At 38.1% G+C, this 24,151-nt stretch overlaps 1 protein-coding gene across 2 annotated transcripts in view; it reads right to left on the bottom strand.

Annotated features, from left to right (window-relative positions):
• Window positions 1-24,151, bottom strand: part of dok6 (docking protein 6) — a 115,648-nt gene that overhangs the window by 10,476 nt on the left and 81,021 nt on the right. Inside the window, exons 4-7 of one of the 2 annotated variants that reach the window (XM_017696140.2) lie at window positions 13,820-13,939; window positions 11,075-11,264; window positions 9,188-9,326; window positions 6,862-6,970 (exon numbers count right to left, since the gene is read on the bottom strand). In XM_017696140.2, coding sequence (XP_017551629.1) covers window positions 6,862-6,970; window positions 9,188-9,326; window positions 11,075-11,264; window positions 13,820-13,939 — 558 coding nt within the window. The remainder of the gene's footprint in view (window positions 1-6,861; window positions 6,971-9,187; window positions 9,327-11,074; window positions 11,265-13,819; window positions 13,940-24,151) is intronic. The other variant, XM_037533848.1, reaches the window with a different exon arrangement.

Here is a 24,151-nt window from a genome sequence, read left to right as displayed (position 1 = left end):
CAGTCACACCAATGCTAAATGTGCATCTTCATAAAAAAACAATGTTTTTGCATTTAAATTGGGTTTGAGGTATCTCTAAGACCATCCTGATTGGTCTATCCATTTATATTACCTTTTTTTTTTTAAAAAAAATGCATATTTCCAGAAGAAGTACTCCAGACACTGTCTAATTTCTTATAATAACTTTGGGCTCACAATAGTGTGAATTTTGATGAATAGGCATGGCTAAGTATCCAAATCCTTAATGCTTCGCTTGATCCTTAGCAAACTTGACACACAGGCACAGGACATAGCTCAGTGTCAGATCAATAAAATACAAAGATCAAATTATGACAAGCCGTACATGTAAGAACCAGCTATTATTTATTCATAATAATTCCATCTTATCCTCTTCTGGAGGGTGTATACAGCTCATATCTTCTGTGGTAAGGAATAGTGTTAATCATTATCACTAATACGATAATAACCTGACTGTAGAGTCTGATAAACACTGAACCATGAAATATAGTCATGAAATAGAGGTAAAATATCTCTCCAACTAATTAGTCTACATAATTTATGTTTACATAAACAGTAGACAAAGGCTGTAATCACTGTGAACTGTAAATCTGGTTACAGCACGTTTATCCTCCTTCTCAACTGACTTGCTTGAGAAGCAGGATAAACAGTGAATGACCACTTCAGGTTGAGAAGCACTGACCCTAGCCGCAATCAAAGCTCTAACCAAGTGTTTCTCAAACCTGGTCCTAGAGGCCCACTGTCCTGCACATTTTAGTGCTTTTCCTGCCACTTTACCTCAATAATGGGCTGTTAACAAGCTGATTAGTTAGATCAGGTGTATTGGGAGCAGAGAAAACATTAAAATGTACAGGGTAATGGGCCTCTAGCACTCTGTATACTATATACTGCATACTGCTGCACTAGTATATACTCAATACTGTGTGATACTCTTCATCAGTAGTATACAGTACAGTATCCAGTATACAATACAAGGTGTGTGCCATTCTAAAGGGAAGGGGTGTGATTAGACCGCCAACATCAGAGACTGAGCCAATCAGACCACCTCAGCCCTCCAATCACTGCTTAGCAACCATTGCTTGCCTTCTTTCAGTGTGTACTTTGTACTTTGGATGTAGTTGGTATTCAAGAGATGTGCCTGCATGACTTTTAAAATATACCCCACACCACATCTCCAAAGCCACAAATAAACTGTAAAAATGTCAGCTTTGGATTGATCTGTGTAGTAAACCTTTTTGGTTTCCAAACACACCTGTTTTCCTCTTTTTGCGAGTTATTTCATTTTCCCTACACTCATAGTGGGTAATATGAGCTAGTTTGACTGAATAATAATCAGTGTGTCTCCACATGTGAGCCTGAATAGCTGATGCTAAGCGGATTGTTTGAGACCAACTTTAGTAAGTTAGCGAGACAACCTCAGTAAATAGATGGAGTAAGTAAACCCACCTCAAGACCAGCAGAGACAGATGGTATGGCTTCAGTATTTGGACAAATTTCTTCCATTTTGCCGTTATTGATCTACTGAAAGGCTGAATCTAGAGCTATTAAACATATCTAGATGGTTACGTCAGAGGTTACATCTTGCTTGAATGACTGCTTTGCAAATTGGGATGCAGTATACATCAACAGTACTTCTGAAGGGATTTAGTGCAGCACAGTATGTGAAATGCTCAATAAAAACCACTGTACTGACAGTGGCACCACTGGTTCTGTACGTCCATTCCAACTTAACTATTAAACTATTGTGATATTATATTTTTACCATATTACACACCTTTGTTTGCTGTTTTAAGCACTTACTGCACACAGAGCTGTTCTCAAGTGACGTTAACTTTTACAAAATACCTCCAAAGCCAAGACCTCTGCTTTGCATTGAGCTCTCCATGCATCAACAGGCAAGTCAAACTCAGATGTCACCTGATGTTTTTTTCTCGCTTCCTTTTCTTTCTTTTTATTTCATATCGTAATAATTTTTATGATGTCGTTTTTCATCCAAAGATATTTTTTTAGATGTCTCAGTACTTGGTATTACCGTGAGGTTTCGGCCGGAACCTTTCCTTTATTTATATATTTGTTTGTTTGTTTGTTTATTAATTAATGAAACAATAATTCGGGCAATTCAAATGAAGCAGCAGCATTCAACATTTAATTGCCCAGTGTAGTTGATTATTGTACATGATCAATCAGATAACTTGTGGATGGATCTCTGAGTTTTCTGATGACAATCAGAATATTAATTACAGTTATGCAGATTTGCTTGTGCCCCACGTTTGCACGGATTTCTTACTCCAATAATCTAATTTTACATTTTCAGATTTTTGAAAGATTTTTTTTTTAACAAAATGTACTGCTCTACACAACCATCTCCCCTCATACATTTAAAAATCAGTAACTTTCCTTGTACAATTTAATATAAATACATATATGACTATTTTCCAATGACCAAAAATTTGTCTCCAAAACATTTCAGGGGGAAAAAAAATCCCAAAAATGCAGTGATACAGATATAATTGCAAACTAAACTAAACCACTGTCATTTAGTAAATGTGTTTAAAAATCATCTTACAATTCCAATTTTTCAGTAAAGGAGATTCAGCAAAGTGATTCATAGCGGTTTGATGTGAAATTTCCCGACTCAGATAACCAGATGGGAACCAGGGATTGCGATGTCTACAACACAAATATAGCCATTTTATTTACTATCCAGATCCAGTAGTAAACCTACAAGCACCTTCTGAGCTATTATATGTAATAATAGGTTTTGTTTTGGGACTATTTTGTTGTACAATGACCTGCATACACATTTCCACCATGAAAGAACTAAAGTTTAACTGATACTTTTTTAATCCCACAAACGGGGAAATTCCACCTCCGCATTTAACCCATCCGTGAGGTGAAACACCACAAACACACTAGTGAGTACACACACACTAGGGGGCAGTGAGCACACTTGCCCAGAGTGGTGGGCAGCCCTATCTACGGTGCTTGGGGAGCAATTGGGGGTTAGGTGTCTTGCTCAAGGACACCTCAGTCATGAACTGTCGGCACTGGGGATCAAACTGGCAACCTTCCGGTTACAGGGACAGTTCCCTAACCTCCAGCCCATGACTGACCCTAAAAAATATGTTTTAGAACAAAACCTTCTCAAAACCGTCTAAATATCTCATCAGGCTGCATCTTCACAACCATTTTATGTAATAACCCTCTGTGAGGGAGGTTGGCGTCTGGTTCCTATCACCACCACTGTGAACAGTTCTGAGCCAGTAAGTTTCTCTAGAACACAGCACTTCACTCCAAGCTACTCAATTACTTTGTTTACATGTTAACCATTTAATTATGCTGTACTTCAAAAAAAAAGGGAATTCCTCTTTAGTCATCCTCAGACATGACAAATATGTGCAAAAATGTGCACCCTTCATGCTTGAGCACGCAGTGCCGTTCATTATTACTACAACATTTTTTTTCCATTCACTGAAATCACAAGCATGGACAACCCGGTTCTCACTAACATCCATATCGTCCTTTTAACATCCTGATGCATTCAATTTATTCATTGAAAAAGAAATAAAACAGCAACAGCATTGTGCTGAATTGGTATTTTTGAGGCGAGTAAATGAGATGGACGAATGCTCACTACATCAAATGCTAACGTCTCTACAATAGAAATGCCACGATGATGAATGAGGAGACGTTTTAAAGGCATTTTAAAGCAGCCAGTTTAAAAAGCCCTTTCAGTTCAGTCAGACTTTACCACCATCTTTCTCTGATTAGCAAATCAAATAACATACAGCAATCGTAAAATGACCTTTCAGTGGAAAATGTTACGACTTGAATTCACGCTGGAACAGAAGTCAATATGCATAACTGAACAGAGGGAAATCCTCCTAGGCCTTCAGAAATTTCTAGGAACTAAAAATACATGTTCAATTGTTAACAAGTTCTCTTCCTCAAAACTCTTCACTTAGCACAACAACACTCTGCTTGGACCACAAGTCTCAGCCTTTACCAAAACTGTGCATTTCTACAGCTTAAACTACAAAACTGGTTAGCCTTAAAGGGGAATCAAACTGATTTTTCAAAAGTTGATGTAAACAAAGTCATTCAGAGAAGTTTGGTGTGAAATGCTCTGTTCTAGAGAAACTTACAGAATCAGAATTGTTCACAGTGGTGGTGACAGAAACCAGACGCTCACCTCTAAAAGCTCCCACACAGAAAGTTATTACATGAAATGGTTATGAATTCACTGCCAGATGTGAGAGCCTCTGTTTTACCACAGCTTTGAGAAGGTTGTTGTCGATTCATGCTGCAGAGGTACATACCGGATGTTGTGAGGCCAAATAGACCCCAAGATCATCATCATCAACATTACATATAAAAACTCAGAAGACACATGTAGGTTCACTGGTGGTTTTAGATAGTTAATAAAATGTCAATATTTGTGTTGTTCCCCTGGTTCCTATCATCTCCACTGTAAAAAAAAAAAGTCTCTTGAATGAACCATTTCACATTTCACCACTCTGAATGATTGTTTGTATCTCAACCACTTGAATTATGCAGAAATTTAGAAGTGTTGTTGGAAATCCCTTTAACTCCAAAGTGGAACATGGAACATAAACTGTGGACCAAGTTGCTAAATTACAAATATAATATTGGGCAACAGTTAAAGCCCAAATAATGTAAATGGGTATTGAAACAAACTGCTGATAGAATGAATGTAAATAGGTCCATCACAACTGATTCTCATCTGTGCCGAAGCTTTACCCAGGTGCTATATTTCTAAAATCTTTGCTAAATTAAGTAAAGTACTGGATTGGTTTAGTTTCTTTTACTTCATTTTTGTCCTATATAAAGATTTTTTTTTTTAATGTAATAATTCTCTATGTTCACTTGATATTTCATGTGGTAACAAGCAATTGAACTGGTTTTATTCTATTCAAAAAATACTTTCAATGAAAAAATGTAAATTTTAAGTTTAGATGAAGAAAATTAATATTTTATATCAATTTATAACAACATTTGTCCCATTCCTCTTTTTACGGTGTTGTTTACATGATCAGCCAAATATTAACAAACTAATTACAAAGCACAAAACAAAACTACAGAGCAAATAACTCTTTACTACTTTAATTTACATAAAATAATGGATTTACCTTAATGCCAACAGTTGTCACTGTTTCTAAGGTGAATATGCTGCAGTTGGCAGAGTATTTCAGTTGAACAGTAGCATTAATATTTTGACAGAATGAATTTATTTGTGTTTTTGTAACTGTTGAGTTATTTGGGTAAAACTAACTGTCATGCTGAACTGCATGCTTCAGTGGAGTGTGAAGAGTTTTGAAAAAAGGAACCTGGCACTGAAAAATGCTTCTTAGAGGCTGTAAGAAACTGTAATATAATCATAATTGTTGCAAGTTTTGTAGTGAAACTTAATAATATTATCAATTTGAATATTAGAAATAATTAATTGTTAAGCACTCTCTAGGTAGATAAGGCCAAGCGAGCTTTCCCACTGGTTAGGACTTCAGGAGCTAGATAGAATTTCATCACCTTCATATACACGTTTTGATTTACAATGTTACAAGAGGTTCTAGATATGTGACTGTGAATATGAGTCACAGTCACTACATCAGGTTTCAGTTAGTTGTTAGAAACAGCTCTGAACCAAAACTCTTTACTGAGTCACTGTAAAGCTGATACATACAAGCTCAAATACATATCAGTGTCTGTTACAACCTTCAAATAAATCATATGGAATGTCTTTTACAAGCTTTACATGTTTGTTTTGGTCCAGAATGGACAAAACGTGTGGGCGCTATCAGAAATTAGCATTATTGTAGAGGCATTTTTTGGCCCAAACTGATTGCTTAGCTCTAACAGTCACTGTTCATCACTGTGACTGTATATGCAGGGGAACATTTGTGTAAATGTGTACTTGATAAATCTCTCCAAATATGAGTTTTTCCTCAAAATCCATAAATTACAAAAAAGCTTTACTGTCCTCCTGCTCTAAAGCTCTCTGGCTGAACATACACAATTCTCTATAATGAAATCACAATCTGTGTAATTCCAAACAGTCCAACAGAGCCAGGACAGATCCTCAATCAGCTAAATAACTCTAATCCCCACAAGCAGAGAGAGAGAGAGAGAGAGAGAGAGAGAGAGAGAGAGAGAGAGAGAGAGAGAGAGAGAGAGAGAGAGAGAGAGAAAGACAGAGATAGAGACCGAGAGAGAGACAGAGAGAGAGACAAAGAGAGAGAGAGAGAGACAGAGAGAGACAGAGAGAGACAGATAGAGAGAGAGAGAATAGTGAATGAAGAGAGAATATCAAAACACAAAGTGAATAGTGAAAGAGAAATAGAGTGGGGAGAAAGAGAATGAGAGAAAAAAATTCAGAGCTGGGAAAAGAGACAGCATGAGTGGGAGGGTGAGGAGAGAGAGGGAGAGGGAGAGGGAGAAAAAAAGAGAGAGAGGGGTTTAGCCCTAATACTGGGCTTTTTTTTCTTTGTCTTTTTCTTGTTTCTGTAATCTGTACATACACAAACTGTAATAAGGATTCGACCTTCCACACAATTTCTCTGCTTGTTTCAATGAGCTATGAGTCAGAAGTAATTCATATCAAAATTTGATATCGCCAACGCTAACTGTGACTGTATTGTACTATAGCGTCAGTGCTAACCTTTGGAAAGCAAGAGACTGACACCAAAATCTGCAACATTATTACTGCATTTCCTTTTTAAAGATATAATAAACAGAACTAAAGAAGCAATTAACACTCTTATAAAGTGCTACTGATGCCTAAAGACATGACGCAGGTGTCTGTGAGTTACACTTAGTCAGTCTTACCTTGGTAACTGTAGATGTCTCCTACGCTGTTCTGGCGCGTGATATGATGCCAGTAAGCGCTCCGAGGAAGAGATATTGACTTCGTTAATGTGTTCTCGCTCGAAAGGGTCTAGAAACAGAAGCATAAAATCATTACATCGCATTAATTGCATCTCTGGTCACATCAGCTTCTGAGGGCCAGCACTGGAGTGATTTCAAAAACCACCGGACACTCAATATCGCTCCATTAGGCTGCTTTAATCATGTCTTAGAAGAAGCTGGAGAGTAGTTACAAGACAGAAAATTATTATTTATTTTTTGCCTACTTCTGATATTTAACACATTAAAAGTTGTAAATACACATGCAGAAAATAAATATATTTATCAAGCGCATACATATATTTATCAAATGCATATAAACGTGTGAAAATGGCCAAAATAGTTTTAGTTTTGATGTATGCTAGTGTTTGTAACACAATTTGGAACAAAATATATTTTATATTGTGTGAATTATTCAGTATAGTCTAAACAATTCAGTATCTACTATGAATTATTCACTATCTACTATGAACAACTCAGCATTCACTATGAATTAAGCAGTGTTTATTAGGAACAATTCAGTATCTACCATAAATAATTCAGTGTTTATTATGAATATTTCTGTCACAATTCAGTATCTACTATGATTTATTCAGTATCTACTGTGAGTGATCCAGTATCTACTATACATTATTCAGTATCTACTATGATTGATTCACTATCTACTATAAATTATTCAGCATTTTCTTTTAATTATTCAGTATCTACTACAACCCCAATTCCAATGAAGTTGGGACATTGTGTAAAACATAAATAAAAACAGAATATGATGATTTGCAAATCCTTTTCAACCCATATTCAATTGAATACACTACAAAGACAAGATATTTAATGTTCAAACAGAGAAACTTTATTGTTTTTTGTAAATATTCACTCATTTTGAATTTGATGCCTGCAACACGTTCCACAGAAGTTGGGACAGGGGCATGTTTACCACTGTGTTACATCACCTTTCCTTTTAACAACACTCAATAAGTGTTTGGGAACTGTTGAAGCTTTGTAGGTGGAATTCTTTCCCACTCTTGCTTGATGTACAACTTCAGTTGCTCTACAGTCCGGGGTCTCCATTGTCGTTTTTTGTGCTTCATAATGTGCCACACATTTTCAATGAGAGACAGGTCTGGACTGCAGGCAGGCCAGTCTAGTACCCGCACTCTTTTACTATGAAGCCACGCTGCTGTAACACGTGCAGAATGTGGCTTGGCACTGTCTTGCCGAAATAAGCAGGAATGTCCCTGAAAAAGACGTTGCTTGGATGGCAGCACATGTTGCTCCAAACCCTGTATGTACCTTTCAGCATTAATGGTGCCTTCACAGATGTGCAAGTTACTCATGCCATGGGCACGAACACACCCCCACACCATCAGAGATGCTGGCTTTTGAACTTTGCGCTGATAACAATCCAGACAGTCCTTTTCCTCTTTGGCCTGGAGGACACGACGTCCATGATTTCCAAAAACAATTTGAAATGTGGACTCGTCAGACCACAGGTCACTTTTCTACTTTGCGTCAGTCCATCTCAGATGAGGTCGGGCCCAGAGAAGCCGGTGGCATTTCTGGGTGTTGTTGATATATGGCTTTCGCTTTGCATGGCAGTTTTTTAACGTTCTTAAACTGTTGGACTATTTGCTCATGCAGTTGTTCACAAAGTGGTGAACCTCGCCCCATCCTTGCTTGTGAACGACTGAGCCTTTCAGGGATGCTCCCTTTATACCCAATCATGATACTCACCTGTTTCCAATTAACCTGTTCACCTGTGGAATGTTCCAAATGGGTGTTTTTTGAGCATTCCTCAATTTTCCCAGTCTTTTGTTGCCCCTGTCCCAACTTCTTTGGAACATGTTGCAGGTCAAATTCAAAATGAGTTAATATTTGCAAAAAACAATAAAGTTTATCTGTTTGAACATTAAATATCTTGTCTTTGTAGTGTATTCAATTGAATATAGGTTGAAAAGGATTTGCAAATCTTCGTATTTTTATTTATGTTTTACACAACGTCCCAACTTCAGTGGAATTGGGGTTGTATGAATGAGTCATTATCTACTATGATTTATTCAAGATCTACTGTGAGTGATTCAGTATCTACTATGAATTATTCAGTATCTTCTATGAATTATTGGTCACACTTAATTTGGGTGGCCCCCTATACATATACCCCCTACAGGTCCTTAAATCATTAACAAACCTTCTGGTGATACTCAGTAGTTTATCAATATTACTGGTGAATATCTGTAATATTTGCTGTAACCTGCGCATTTTTCTCCATCTCCAGCATCATTCTCTCGTGCTGCTCAGCAATGCTCAGTGTGGCGGCATGAACTCTCTGATATATCACCTCTCCCTCTCGCGTCTGGAACGTGAACAATCCTTCTCCCGTATCGCACATCCTGCAAAACATATGCAAGAAAGGCAAGCGCTACAGCACAAATTCACACTTCCTCTTTAAGCCAGCACAGAGGTGGCATTTCTTCAAGTGACAAAAATCACACAAGCTCTGCAAGCATTGCTCAGAATGTGGCTGCACAGCTTACTAACTCAACAGAGGGTCTATTTATTGTGACGTTCAGTTCATTTACACTGCAGTTAAAGCGCAGTGGAGTCAGCTCTTGGCCCAAGGGTTGAGCAAGGTCAGATAATTTATGCCATCTTCACATCATGACACAGAAAATGAGCTCATATCAGAGCGGCTTCATTCAGCAGTGCTTTACCGCACAGTTCCTTCATCCTAGTGTTTAATATTCTGTCCTTCTTCCCCTCAAGTGCCCCTAAACTGGTCTGAAAGATCGTTATGACACTAAGTCGCTCAGCAGTGATTTAATACTTAAAAACAGGAGAAAAGCAGCTTCATGTAGTCTGTACTAACGTCACTGTTTTCTAATGGGTATTTTTTATGTAGTAGATTTGATTTCATTTAAAGGAGTATGCCTCTGTAAATTTTGCATTCTGTCATGTATTCTCTCTCTCTCTCTCTCTCTCTCTCTCTCACTCTTTTTCTCGCTGTCTCTCTCTCTCTCTCTCTCTCTCTCTCTCACTCTTTTTCTCGCTGTCTCTCTCTCTCTCTCTCTCTCTCTCTCTCTCTCTCTCTCTCTTTCTCTCTCTCTCTCTCTCTCTCTCTCTCTTTCTCTCTCTCTCTCGTTAATAACATTATAGTCTAAAGGTAACAGTACTATAGTAAAGCACTGTTAATTCTCCAGTCCATAAACTCCTAACCAATCAGAACAGAGCTCATTTACAAATATCAGTCTTAAAGTAACAACAAAAACATCTTGTGTTATTCTAAGGGATAAATAGCAGTTGGAAATTGCCACGTAAAAATGAATAATGACTTTTTTGTTACATAAAATCTTTATTAAAAAATTTTATATAAAATTACATTACATAAAAACATTTGACGGTCAAAATCAAGCTAGCTAGAGAAACACTATGGATAATTTAACTGATTTTCTCTTGTAAGAGGTAATGTTTATTTTTACAGCATGCAATGCATTCTCTGTACCTGCCACTCACACCTACATGCTTAACCTCTTACAGGCTAAGATCTGCCTACAGGCCTAAAGTTTTATTACACACTTCTATGACCTAAGATTAGCTTGACCGGTTTGCATTGCAGTCTCTGTAGTTACTGAAAAATAAGAATTACTATGTAAAAGCCTGGAATTTTAAAGGGTTAACTGGGTTAAAAGGGGTTTTCTGGGGAGCTTTTCAGCCATGCTAACTTATGCTACATCCATGAGCTAATGACAGGCTTGCTGTCCACCAGACAATGTTGATGAATGTATTGGCGCCTTCTACTGTAAGCTCCCTGGTAAAGGAATTTCACACTCTTTTCACACAGTTTGTTTTCACCCTAATAAGCCTACGTTCACTCACATTTAGCACAAAATTACTCATGGCTTCCTCAGACGTTCATGTTATGAGATCACACCTGGCTCAGCGAGACCAAGACTCAATTATCTAACGTCGCCTTTATGACTTGCGTACCACTAGCCAACTTTAACCTGTTTGTTTATTCAGCCTAACATAATAACTTAATGCTAACATGAGCACTAGTCACAATTAGCTTTATTGCAGTGGAGGAGTTACAAGGTCTTGTTATGAAGTTAATGATATGAGGTTTGGACTGTGTATACTGTACCTGCCAGACTCAAAGGTGAACCAGGTGGAATCTCGGCCGTACCGTCGTAGTGAGCTGAGCGGCCACATGACTAATTTAACCCTGGCATTGTGAATGTCCCACAGGTAGATGTTCTCATGTGTGATTTGCATAGTGCACTCTCCATAGATGTCCAGGTTTGGAGTGGGCATCAGATAAACATTAAATCTCTCTGGAAAACAAATAAAACTCACAGTCAACGACACTGACAATTTCAATCTACCTTTATGTCTATTTGTCTGTCTGTCTATCTGTGCGCCTGTCAGTTTAACTCAAGTTTTTTATCTTTAATTGGAACACACAGTGTAATCTTCTCATATTGTTAAACTGCTTTGAGAACAAAACAAATTGAATGGTGGAAAACCTTCTATTGATGTTCATATTTACCCAGGAAGCCCTACTTAATCAGCTGCAGTAAATTCTGTGTATAAAAGAGAGAGCAGAAGAATTGCGGAGAAAACATGAAGAGCTTTCTTCACCTCCTTTGAAAACTCTCCACACGCGTTTCCTCAGAAAACCAACTAATCAAACATGATGAATATTTTTTTGCTGAATTATTTCCCCTCACAAAAAGTGGCCCTTATGCAGACGACAAATTGTGAAGGTCAGCGAACTGTTGCTATGGAGCTTCCAGGGGGGGAAAAAATGTTAAAAAATGCAGCGAACCATACCAGACTCATCACGCCATATCAATTAGCTCAGAAAAGAATAGAGTGCACTTCATAATCCAAATTAATCGCTACTAATTATCCCTAATGTTTCAAAATAAGCTATGTGTCTTTCCACAGAAAGGCAACGTGATATAGGAGCTATTTTTAGTGACTTGTGAAAATGAAATCTGATATAATTATCAAAGCCCCAACATTAGGGACGTCTACTTTGAGCACAAAGTGCTAAAGCCTCCCTCTCTTCTGTAGAATGAAAGAAAATGACTGTCAGCCTGACACATGAGGTTTTGTTATGAAAGAAAATCAATATTTTCCAACCTTAGGGAAAAAAAAAATCTGAAAAGGGACGGAAAAATATCATCTGAAGGTTAATGCTCAGATGAGTCCTGTACGTGTTCTATTGATTTTCTAGATTATGTTAAAAGTGTGCACACAAACAAATGCAAATTAATGTGGAAAAGTCAGAGACCACTCTTAATTTGTTTAGTTTATGGCAAAACAGCCATAAAGCACAAGTTATTCATTTTTCAGAAGATATTTTTGAGATTAGATGTCAGATTCAAACCACTTGAATCAGCAAGCAGAAATTCAAAAGGAAAGGGAAAAACAGGAGTTTCCGAAACTGAAGTTCAAAAAATGATAAACAGCTACAGAGAAAATGGGACTCTTAACAACCACCTGCAAGACTTGATACACACCAAAACTGTCCCCATCAGATAAACAGTACTTAAAGCTTTCATCTTTGAGAGAGAGGAGAAAAATCAAGCTCCACTGTTCCTTCAGATCTGAAAAAATCCACAGCTGTTTCTGTTCATCCTTCCACTGGGAGAAGACAACTCAACACTAGGAGTCTGAAAGAATATGTAGCTGTTAAGAAACATTTAATGGGATAAGGAAAAACACCAAAACTGGACATGGAGTGAGGTTTTATGGACTGATGGGAATAAAGTTTGTTATTGGGATTGCTCAAAATTTTGAAGCAGAAGCTACAACCAACTTCTAAGACTGCACTTTGGCAGTGAGTCTGATTCCTTTGGAAAACTGAAATAAAGGTGAACACACTGAAAATTCTGATGTTATTCAGTTTCCGAGGCTTCTGTGTAATTTCCTGTTTTTTTCCTGATGCTGACAAATGAATAACTTGTACAAAATGACTGTTTTGACTGGAAATTAAATGAAAGGTGGTCTCCAATCTTTGCACAGTACACAAATTTCATTTAATCTAATTTAAGCACTTGTCAACAATGTAACTTTACAGGAGAAGGCAAAATGTTCTTTACTTTTAATGCAAGTTGATGTAAAGAGATTCTATTGCAACTAATTCTGAAATCTATTGATCCAAGTCAAGTCAAATCAAGTCAAAGTTTATTTATATAGCGCTTTTTACAACAGGCATTGTCACAAAGGAGCTTTACAAAATAATCTGGGTCCGAGCTCCCATGTGCAAGCTAATGGCAACAGTGGCAAGCAAAACTTCCTAAGAACGAGAGGAAGATACCTTGAGAGGAACCAAGATTCAAAAGGGGAACCCATCCTCCTCTGGTCGACACCAGATAACAAACAGTAACACCGGAGCAATATGAACAGAGAATAAGGTTTAACCATTAGTATAAAGTATTAAAATACAGATAAGGAGAAAAGCAGAATGAGCACCTGCTGTGGTCAAATAATGTAGGAAAATAAAAATGGTCAAAAACAGATATTTGGGAGTTTATTGGACAGCTGTGTGTTTAAACACATGTACAGTACTAGGAAAGGAAAGTGTGTTTTCTTTCATGTGTTGTTTGTTGTGTCTTTCCGTGCAGCCCTGCATATTTATTCTGCTTTGTTTAAGGCCCATAATCTCATCCATTTTTGTGACAGGCTTCATTACGGTCTGACCCACTGAAGCGCTGCCGCTTTCATTAGCATCCAGTACAGAACCTCCGGACGGCACAAAAACACCGCCGGCCGGGACTGTGTTTAACAAACACGTTCTGGAGCTAGTAACAGAAACAATTAGTGAGTACAGCGGGAAAAAACTGCCTTAAAAAAGGAGTGTGTCTAATTGGACACTGACCGTTCTGTTCCCTCTGAACTCCCGCTGCTAACAGGTCCGGCTCACCCAGGCTGATGTCATTAAGCCTGCTGCCCAAACACTCCAAACACAGCAACTTACACCACTCCTCTGCCTCTAGCTCTGAGGAGAAAAACATAAAGAACACATACAGGCTTGTTTTTATACAGAGTCAGGTTGTGAGTCATGTATAACTACTTTTCCATAATAATTACAATAATATCTCCAATATGTCTTATATATACAGTGCTGTGCAAGGTCAGAGACCACCCTTCAGGTATTTAGTTTCAAGTCAAAATGGCCATTAAGTAGAAGTACAAATTATTCATTTTCCAGCATGTTTCAGCGTTCAGTGTATCCGCTCTTTGCCTTTATTGGAGTGTCCTTTCTTTTCAGGAGACCTCTGGGGATATTTTTCCACAACACATAACAGATCTAAACAGGAGTAGAGCTTCATTTTCTCTGCTCTCTTAGTTTGGTGGTCCACCAGGTCTCACAAGTAGTTGTTAGTGTCCCAGAGTCCCATTTTCTCTGTAGCTTTTAATCACTCACTCCGCTTTGACTTTCTTCTTCTTTATGCAAGGGGATTATATTATATCTTATCTTCTCAGAAATATCTTCTGAAACAAAAATAACTTTTAATGGCTAATTTGACTGGAAATTGAATAAATGATGGGTGATCTCTTAGATTTGTACTGTATGTAAGCATCTATATGTAATGTAATATATGTGATATATACACTGCTCAAAAAAATAAAGGGAACACTCAAATAACACATCCTAGATCTGAATGAATGAAATATTCTCATTGAATACTTTGTTCTGTACAAAGTTGAATGTGCTGACAACAAAATCACACTAAAAAATCATCAATGGAAATCAAATTTATTAACCAATGCAGGCCTGGATTTGGAGCCACACACAAACTTAAAGTGGAAAAATACACGACAGGCTGATCCAACTTTGATGTAATGTCCTTAAAACAAATCAAAATGAGGCTCATTATTGTGTGTGGCCTCCACGTGCCTGTATGACCTCCCTACAACGCCTGGGTATGCTCCTGATGAGGTGGCGGATGGTCTCCTGAGGGATCTCCTCCCAGACCTGGACTAAAGCATCCGCCAATTCCTGGACAGTCTGTGGTGCAACGTGGAGTTGGTGGATGGAGCGAGACATGATGTCCCAGATGTGCTCAATCGGATTCAGGTCTGGGGAACGGGCGGGCCAGTCCATAGCTTCAATGCCTTCATCTTGCAGGAACTGCTGACACACTCCAGCCACATGAGGTCTAGCATTGTCCTGCATTAGGAGGAACCCAGGGCCAACCGCACCAGCATAGGGTCTGAGGATCTCATCTCGGTACCTAATGGCAGTCAGGCTACCTCTGGCAAGCACATGGAGGGCTGTGCAGCCCTCCAAAGAAATGCCACCCCACACCATTACTGACCCACTGCCAAACCGGTCATGCTGAAGGATGTTGCAGGCAACAGATCGCTGTCCACGGCGTCTCCAGACTCTGTCACGTCTGTCACATGTGCTCAGTGTGAACCTGCTTTCATCTGTGAAGAGCACAGGGCGCCAGTGCCGATCCTGGTGTTCTCTGGCAAATGCCAAGCATCCTGCACGGTGTTGGGCTGTGAGCACAACCCCCATCTGTGGACGTTGGGCCCTCATACCATCCTCATGGAGTCGGTTTCTAACCGTTTGTGCAGACACATGCACATTTGTGGCCTGCTGGAGGTCATTTTGCAGGGCTCTGGCAGTGCTCCTCCTGTTCCTCCTTGCACAAAGGCGGAGGTAGCGGTCCTGCTGCTGGGTTGTTGCCCTCCTAAGGCCTCCTCCACGTCTCCTGGTGTACTGGCCTGTCTCCTGGTAGCGCCTCCAGGCTCTGGACACTACGCTGACAAACATAGCATACCTTCTTTCCACAGCTCGCATTGATGTGCCATCCTGGATGAGCTGCACTACCTGAGCCACTTGTGTGGGTTGTAGAGTCCGTCTCATGCTACCACGAGTGTGAAAGCACCACCAACATTCAAAAGTGACCAAAACATCAGCCAGAAAGCAGAAAGGTACTGAGAAGTGGTCTGTGGTCCCCACTTGCAGAACCACTCCTTTATTGAGTGTGTCTTGCTAATTGCCAATAATTTCCACCTGTTGTCTGTTCCATTTGCACAACAGCTGTGAAATTGATTGTCAATCAGTGTTGCTTCCTACGTGGACAGTTTGATTTCACAGAAGTTTGATTTACTTGGAGTTATATTGTGTTGTTTAAGTGTTCCCTTTATTTTTTTGAGCAGTGTATATTGCTGATGTCAGAAGAAAACCTTGTATCTCCAAAATGGTAACTTTACAGGAGAAGGAAAAAACATACCTTATTTTAATGTAAGTCAATGGAACCAGACTTTTTTCCAGGCCATTTTGTGTCATTTCTTTCAGTCCATTCATCATGAAATTTGCAAACAATGTAAAGAGCAACAGTCATTTTCAAATGATGTCAGAAACTGAAAGTGGAGATACAAGGTTTTCTTCCAACAGCAGCGATATGTAAGTATCTGTTTCTACTAAACTGTGTTTCTAATTCTAATCCTAATCTTAAAGGGGAAATAAAGTCATTCAAGTGGTTTATTTTGAGCCATTTTAATTACTATCCAAAACCAACAGTGAACATACATCTGTCTTCTGTGGTTTTAAAGATAATGTTGATGATGGTAAATAGTGGAAAATGTGAAAAAAAAAAGTTTTCATTGGGGGCGATTTTGCCTCACAAGACCCTGCAGGTACCCTTCCACCATGAACAAATAGCAAATGTTTTAGGCCAAAATCTTCTCAAAACAATCAGAAAACAATGTCTTGGGCATTGGGCAGCGGATTCCTAACCACTCCGAATGACTGTTAACGTCTCAATCATGGAGAAAATTTGAAAAATCAGTGTAATTCCCCTTTAACTTCAGGAACCAAGAAGAAATGGTTTTACTCTTTCAGTTGTACAAAATGAAACAGGGAGTTTCAGCAAAAACAAAAAAAATACTTTAGAAAGTCAGTAGCATTTGTTAGTCCTGTGTGTTATCCTTGCTTTTCTTTTTGTATGATCAGTAGTTTTATTGCTTTCTTTGGCATAGTATACATCACAGTTTATAGGCTGCAATAAATCATGGACCATCCCCATCCCCTCACATAACCCCCATCCCCTTATGCCCCCTGAAAGAAATAGTCCATTTTTGGATTTTTATAGTCTGCAAATAAAACTTAAACAAGGAAATACATACAGCCATTAATAAATACATACATAAATAATTCAATACAAATGAAAATAAATAGATACACATCATCTGTGAGTAAACAAAGATCAAAAAGGAATGGCTTTTTAGTGAGGATGTAATAAAGATTCCAGAAGTTTAGTCCTGTTTTTCTCTGGTTCTCCTACAGGTCATTCAGAGCAGACAGCAACAAACCATGCACAGGTAACAAGAGCACTAGAAAGAAATCAATATCATCGACTGAACGCTGATGGAAAGTGCTTTATGAACAGCAAAACTTTTGATGAGTGTTGATTTTTTTTTCCTCCTACTTTGCTGTCTCTTACACATATAAAATGCTGTACTTGACCTTTTTTACATACACATGGCTTGTGCATTAAATTCAGAACAATCAATAGTCTATTATCCCAGAGAGAGCATAAGAGAGAGAGAGAGAGAGAGAGAGAGAATGACAAAGTTACATACGTCTGTAAATGAAAAGACATTAAGGAAGTGATGAGTGGTCAGTACACACTTCATCAGCATCAGTATAACAGGTGATGCCAATATGCTGTTGTCCCATTATTTAGATTTTACTATATTGTGAATGTTATGCTAAGCCTAAAAAGCAGTAAACCACAAGTAGCTCTGTTCCCAAGACATACTAACCTCATGTCCCACAACTCAATTTAGCATGATGAGGAAAAAAGCCACAAAATTGGCTCTGATTCTTCAATGTTTGGCTGCATATTCTTTTACACTTTTAGAGTACTTTCTTTTATACTTTTGCCAAATAAGGAACAATCTGGAAATAAAATGATCTAAATACAGACAGCCTACCAACTCTTTGTTCTGGTTGGGGTGGCTCATTTAGTGGATTTATTGTATCTCCTAAGAACTTCCATGCAAATGAACAGAGGCACAACCTTTTAATTAACATAAAAGCAGCACAATATGCACTGTTAGAAATAAAGGTACATTTTTCATTCATCAAGGTACAAACAATGTAATCGTATCCTCAAAGGTACAGCAGTGGTTTTAAGGTCCAAGTTTGTTCCTTAAACAGTTTTTATGAACAAAAAGCATAATACACAGTAAACATTTACTCCACTGTTAAGAATGTTGGGCCAGTTTACTTTGTTATATGAAATAAGTTTCTTTCTTACTTTTGCACTCATATTGCACATTTGTTGTATAAAATGCTGATCACTACGTGCACAACACTTAACTTGACATGCTAAAAACTGTAAGAGAAATAAAGTACAAAAATGAAGGAAATGAAACAAATATTTATTAGTAGCAGTAATAGTAACTTCTGCACATCACATGGTTATTGCCTTAATAGTGTAAATTATCATAATTCAAGTCTGAGTTCGTATTGCTCACTCCTAGAAACATCACTCACTCGCTGTATGAGTCAGCAGGGTGTTTAAAGTGTTTTAAACCCCAGGGTGGGTCGGCCTGTCTACCCCAGTGCTGCCTGCCTGCTGTCACTTTAATAAACACGGCCTCATTAGTAACACAGAGCCGTCCCGCTCTGACATGTCCTCATTCATTACAGCAGCATTTTTAAACATGCATTCTTGGAATACATGCAGGAACACATGGCTTCCTGCAGGAGGCAACGTCCAACCAGTGAGGTCAGCTGAGTTCAGCATGGGTCTCTGTTAAACTGTTTTAAATAATGATATAAAATAGTATTCATTAATAATAATCAGCAATGTTATAATTAATTATATTATTATTAATAGTGGTTATTAGTGCTATGTATTTTGTATTGTTGGTATATATTATTGTTATTATTATTATTATTATTATTATTATATACATTACCATATTAATATACACCAACTGGCCACATCATTAAAAACACCTCCTTGTTTCTATGCTCACTGTCCATTTTATCAGCTCCACTTACAATATAAGTGCACTTTGTAGTTCTACAATTACAGATAATAATCCATCTGTTTCTCTGCATACTCTTATCTTTCACCCTGTTCTTCAATGGTCAAAACCCCCACTAGACCACCAGCAGGTACTATTTGGGTGTGGGATCATTCTAAGCACTGCAGTGACATTGATGTGGTGGTAACTATTTTTTTTGCAGGAGGAAGTTTGCACCATTTATTAAAAGGCTCATAAAGTTTTGTCTGATAGTAGTGCTGCTAAAAATAACAATAAAAATGTTATTATAATAATAATTATAATAATAATAAAAAGAAGAAGAAGAAGATAAAGAAGCAGAAGAAGAAGAAGTTCAAAGTCACAATTCCACATACACTATATGGCCAAAAGTATGTGGATACCCCTCCTAATTATTGAGTTATTGCTGACAGGTGTATAAAGCCATTATCAGTGACAATAGAATGGGTCGTACTGAGGAGTCCAGTAACTTTAAACATTGCAATGTTATGGGATGCTACCTTTGCCACAAGTCAGTCTGTGAAATTTATGCCCTGCTAAATCTGCCCCAGTAAACTGTAAGTGATATAATTTTGAAATTCAAGCATCTAAAGAGCAGCAACAGCAACAACAGCTCAGCCACAAAGTGGTAAACCACGCAAACTCACAGAGCCAGACCGCTGAGTGCTGAAGCACAAAAAAAATCCTGAAATGGGTTTTCATAGCCAGGTAGCTGCTCACAAGCCTAAAATAACTATGCACAATAACAGAAGTTGACTGGAGTGGTATAAAACACAACACCACTGGACTCTGAAGTTCCCTGGAGTGATGAATCATGCTTCACTATCTGGAAGTCTGATTAATGAATCTGTTTTGGTGAATGTCAGAAGAACACTACCTACTGAAATGCATAGTGCCAATAGTAAAGTTTGGTGGAGGAGGGATAATGGTCGGGGCTGTTTTTCATGGTTTGGGATCCTTAGTTCTAGTGAAGGGTAATGATAAAGCTACAGCATACAAAGACATTTTAGACAATTATATGCTTTCAAATTTGTGGCAACAGTTTGGGGAAGGTCCTTTTCTGTTCCGGCATGACTGCCCCAGTGCACAAAGCTAGAACCATAATGACATGGTTGGATGAGTATGGTGTGGAAGAATCCAGTGGTCTTCACAGAGCCCTGACTTCAACCCTACTGAACACCTTTGGGATGAATTGGAACATCGATTGTAAGCCAGACCTTCTCATCCAACATCAGTGCCTGACTTCACAAATGTTCTTTTGAATGAATGGGCACAAACACACTTCAGAATCTTTCCAAAAGCCATTCCAGAAGAGTGGAGGCTGTTATAGCCACAAATGACTTCATATTAATGCCCAAGGTTTTGGAATGAGATGTCCATCAAGCTCATATAGGTATGACGGTGAGGTGTCTACATTCTTCTGGGCATCTAGTGTAAGCTGTCCATGTTTCTCTATTTACCTGCTAAAAGGAAAAGATCTATTTTAGTCTATGGATCACTAATGCTTACATAAAAACACTATTTGGATAAAAGAAATTGACAGATGCTATATTTGTTCATTTGAAAGATAAACCTTGACTACTCAAGGAGGATTCCCCTCTGGTTAAATCACACATGATGAGCTTGTTAACATGACCCCATCATCTTCCTGTCTGGAAGTCTTTCTGCTGTCTATATTTAGTCCTGTATTTTTTCACTGTAGTTAGCGAGGCCTGAAATGATCCAGTATATTTATATATCTTGTTCTGATCCCTGGTGGAAAAGGGTCTCCATCCTTCACAGACAAAAATGGCAAGCTTGTCGAGACTGAATTCATTGGCTCATGCTCCGATTAGCATCTTCTCAAACAACAGACAAGTCATCAATACAGCTCTGATAATAGATAATGCAAAGCTAATCCACCTCCGTACTGCCGAATACAAATAAATCTCAGCACTAGTTCCCATCGCGACTCCCTCACCGACACACTGACCTTTAAGTTAGCATAAATGAACACACACTGTTTTAGGGCTCACTGAGTGGAAAATTGGATAAACAAACACTTCATCATCTGCTCCTCCACCGCAACGTGCTGGAGCTGCACAATTAATCGTATTAATCAAAATCGCAATTTTGGCCTGAGAAAATTAGTTCTACACTAGAAGAGTGATTCCACAACATTGGTGCCAAATGGACCTTTTTTTTAAATGATGCACAAAAAAGAAAGATAAGGTTATTGTATATATAATTTGCATTTTATTAATGCATTTGAATGCTAAAGATGCTTCATATGTGACTGCCATGTTGGGAGGGAGAACTGAGAGAACTAGAGGACAAATTTAATTTGAAACAGTTCACTAAATATTATTATAAACATATAATACTGTGTTTTCCCAAACATCTCTAAATCTGAATTCCAGACAGTCTCCACTATAACGACAGAAAACACCTTGTTTTTTTAAGTGTAAAACATGTGGGTGTGGTTTTGGAACTGCCCTCTAGTGGTCTTTTTCAGCAGGGGGTATTATTAGCACACAAATCACTTTAGTTTTCACCATTCAGAGAGGAAACAGCCATGAACCCACACCAGCAGGATCTAACCAACACACATATTTACAGTAACTTTCAAAGCTAGAGGTGGAAAGGTTCATTACCAAAATATGATGAGTTACTGTTATTTACAAAGGTTTATGTTACAAATAGAGCATATAGCATTTCACAGCCCATTTATTAGAGACTGCGCTAGGGAGTGTAGCTCATCTAGTGACACTACATCCAAATATCGTCTGGTCAGTGGTGGTCCTATAGTGGGTTGAGCAGGGGCGATAAACAATGCAGCGACAGATAAACTACAGTCTATAACTATAATATCCACCAATGTGATAGGTGTATCTCATAAAGGCCAACGAGTTTGTCTGTGTGTGTGTGTGTGTGTGTGTGTGTGTTCTGAGGGTTGGAGGTGTTAGACCTTGACAGCCTCAGAGGGAGGTGAGGAAGTCAACCATTGTGGGAAAATCATTTCTGCTTGTTTGGAACATGAGAGTGACCTGAGCTCCATATGGACACACAGCAGAGCCAAGAGAAACACACAGGTCAGCATAATTAACACTATAGATGGGGATTTTAACCATTTCTGCTTTTCTGTTTTGTGTTTTTTTTAAAGAGGCAGTATTTAAATATCACAGTGTGAAAATATTCATACTCATATAAATGAAATGCAAAATGAAACAAAAAAATAGGTTTGGGTTAACATTTATTTAGTTTATTTATTTAGTCCATGCAGCTAGTATGGTGAACCGTATCCAATGGTTGGGCCAATTAAATGATTTATCTCTGTGTTTAGACTGATTTAGTGATTACCTTTGTGTTTTAGATTGGTTTAGTGATTTTACTTCATGTTTTAGACTAGTTTAGTTATTTATCTTTGTGTTTTAGGTTGGAATTAGGTTGGAAACATGTAACTATAGTAACTGTCCTTGTAGCTTACCCATATACAGTATTTTATAGAGCCAGATTTGTAGACATAAGCCTATTCCTAAACCAAATTGTGATGTCAGTGGTGTTTCACCATTAAACAACTCATTTAGTCCAAGCTTAGGGTTAAACTGGGTCAGAGAAACTGTCTCATAATGTTTAATTCATTTTCATCTGTCTAGACTTCGAGAAACCTAAAAAAGGTCACCGAGGAGCTGGCGCTCTTTCAGAATGAAGGATGCTAACCTGTCCAGTGCCCTTTACAGTGACCGTCTTAATATTCAGGGTTTACAAACATCTCGAGAACCTTGCCTTGTACTTGCAAACTCTAAATAACGATTGGACAGCTTTACTGTTTCTTTAGCATTTCAGTCTGGACTGCTTTTTGAATGAGGCACAGCCAACTGGAACATAGCTTATTTACATATATCAGTCTTCTGTTGAATTCTAAGGGATAAAGAATGGATGGTCATTTTAAGATGAATTATGACTGTTTTCAAAACCTAAACCCAGACATACATCATAAGAGGACTTGATAAAATACAAGATAAATGTAGGGCATGGGCCCTTTAAGTAATAAACTGCAATAAGGCAATAAACTTGACATTACCTAGAACCTATAGGAATAAAATGCTGTTGAGTATACACAGTATTAGAAATAAGGTGATCATTTACATTCACTAACTTTCATTATAAGGTGTTAACAAAGTGTTTATTGTTCAAAATTATAACTAATTATGCAGTTATTAGTGAATTTCACAGATTTTTCATGGGTCTCCAGTAATAAAGGCTTATGTACAGTAAAGAAAATGTTTAGAAGTGTCTAATTTAGGGTTTATTGAAGAACAAACTTAAGCAACCCCCAAATATGTGCTCCTTAAAATAAAATAATACAAACAGTCTTACTATGTGCAAAGCCCAATAACATATATCATGAAAAAAATACATTTCTTGAAATTGGTCTTTATTGTGTTTTGTAATTAAACCCTTCATTTAAAAGTGTGGCATTGTTTTACTCTAAATAAGCCTTCAATATGTTTATACATTGCCTATATTATGTCTGACAAAGAAAACATTGTCATTAGTATAAAAAATGAAATGCAAGGTGCCCCCAAATGTACCTGGCAGTGTATATAAATAACATAAATAACACCAAATATAGATGTAAATCTAACCATCTAAACGACTTTTTACTGATTGCTCTTACTCCACACAGCTCAGATTCATGTCCTTCATAGTGTTGTGTTGATGACCGTTCCACCCAGTTCTCATTAATATCCCTTTCTCAGGATGGATGGACTCCCTGTGGCTCAGACGGAGGAGAGGTTATTGTGCTAAACGGATTCAGGAGAACATTCCTCTCCATGCTGCAGCAGAACGGAAGACCCGAGAGGTGCTAATGATAAACCCAGCAGGTGTCCCACCCGGCGTCCTCCCCTCTCTCGGCGTCCTCCCCCTCAACACCCCCTCCCACACAACCCCCCTGTCCTACTGACCCAGGCTTTACAGACACATTTCAGTGCAGTACAAACATTAAAGAGCTAATATCACAGAAAACCTTTTTTAAATAAAGGAATTTCAAAACAGCATTCACCTCCCAGTCTATACATCGTGATAACTATCCAAAAACGTATCAGTGTTTTTAGAATTTTAGACACAATTTCTCCTGTAAAGTTAATAAAGATACATGGTTTTCTTTTTGGACAGCAACAATATGGAA

This window comes from Pygocentrus nattereri, chromosome 24, assembly GCF_015220715.1.
Source record: "Pygocentrus nattereri isolate fPygNat1 chromosome 24, fPygNat1.pri, whole genome shotgun sequence".
NCBI classification, from domain to species: domain Eukaryota; kingdom Metazoa; phylum Chordata; class Actinopteri; order Characiformes; family Serrasalmidae; genus Pygocentrus; species Pygocentrus nattereri.
This window is presented reverse-complemented; position numbering and strand designations above follow the sequence as displayed.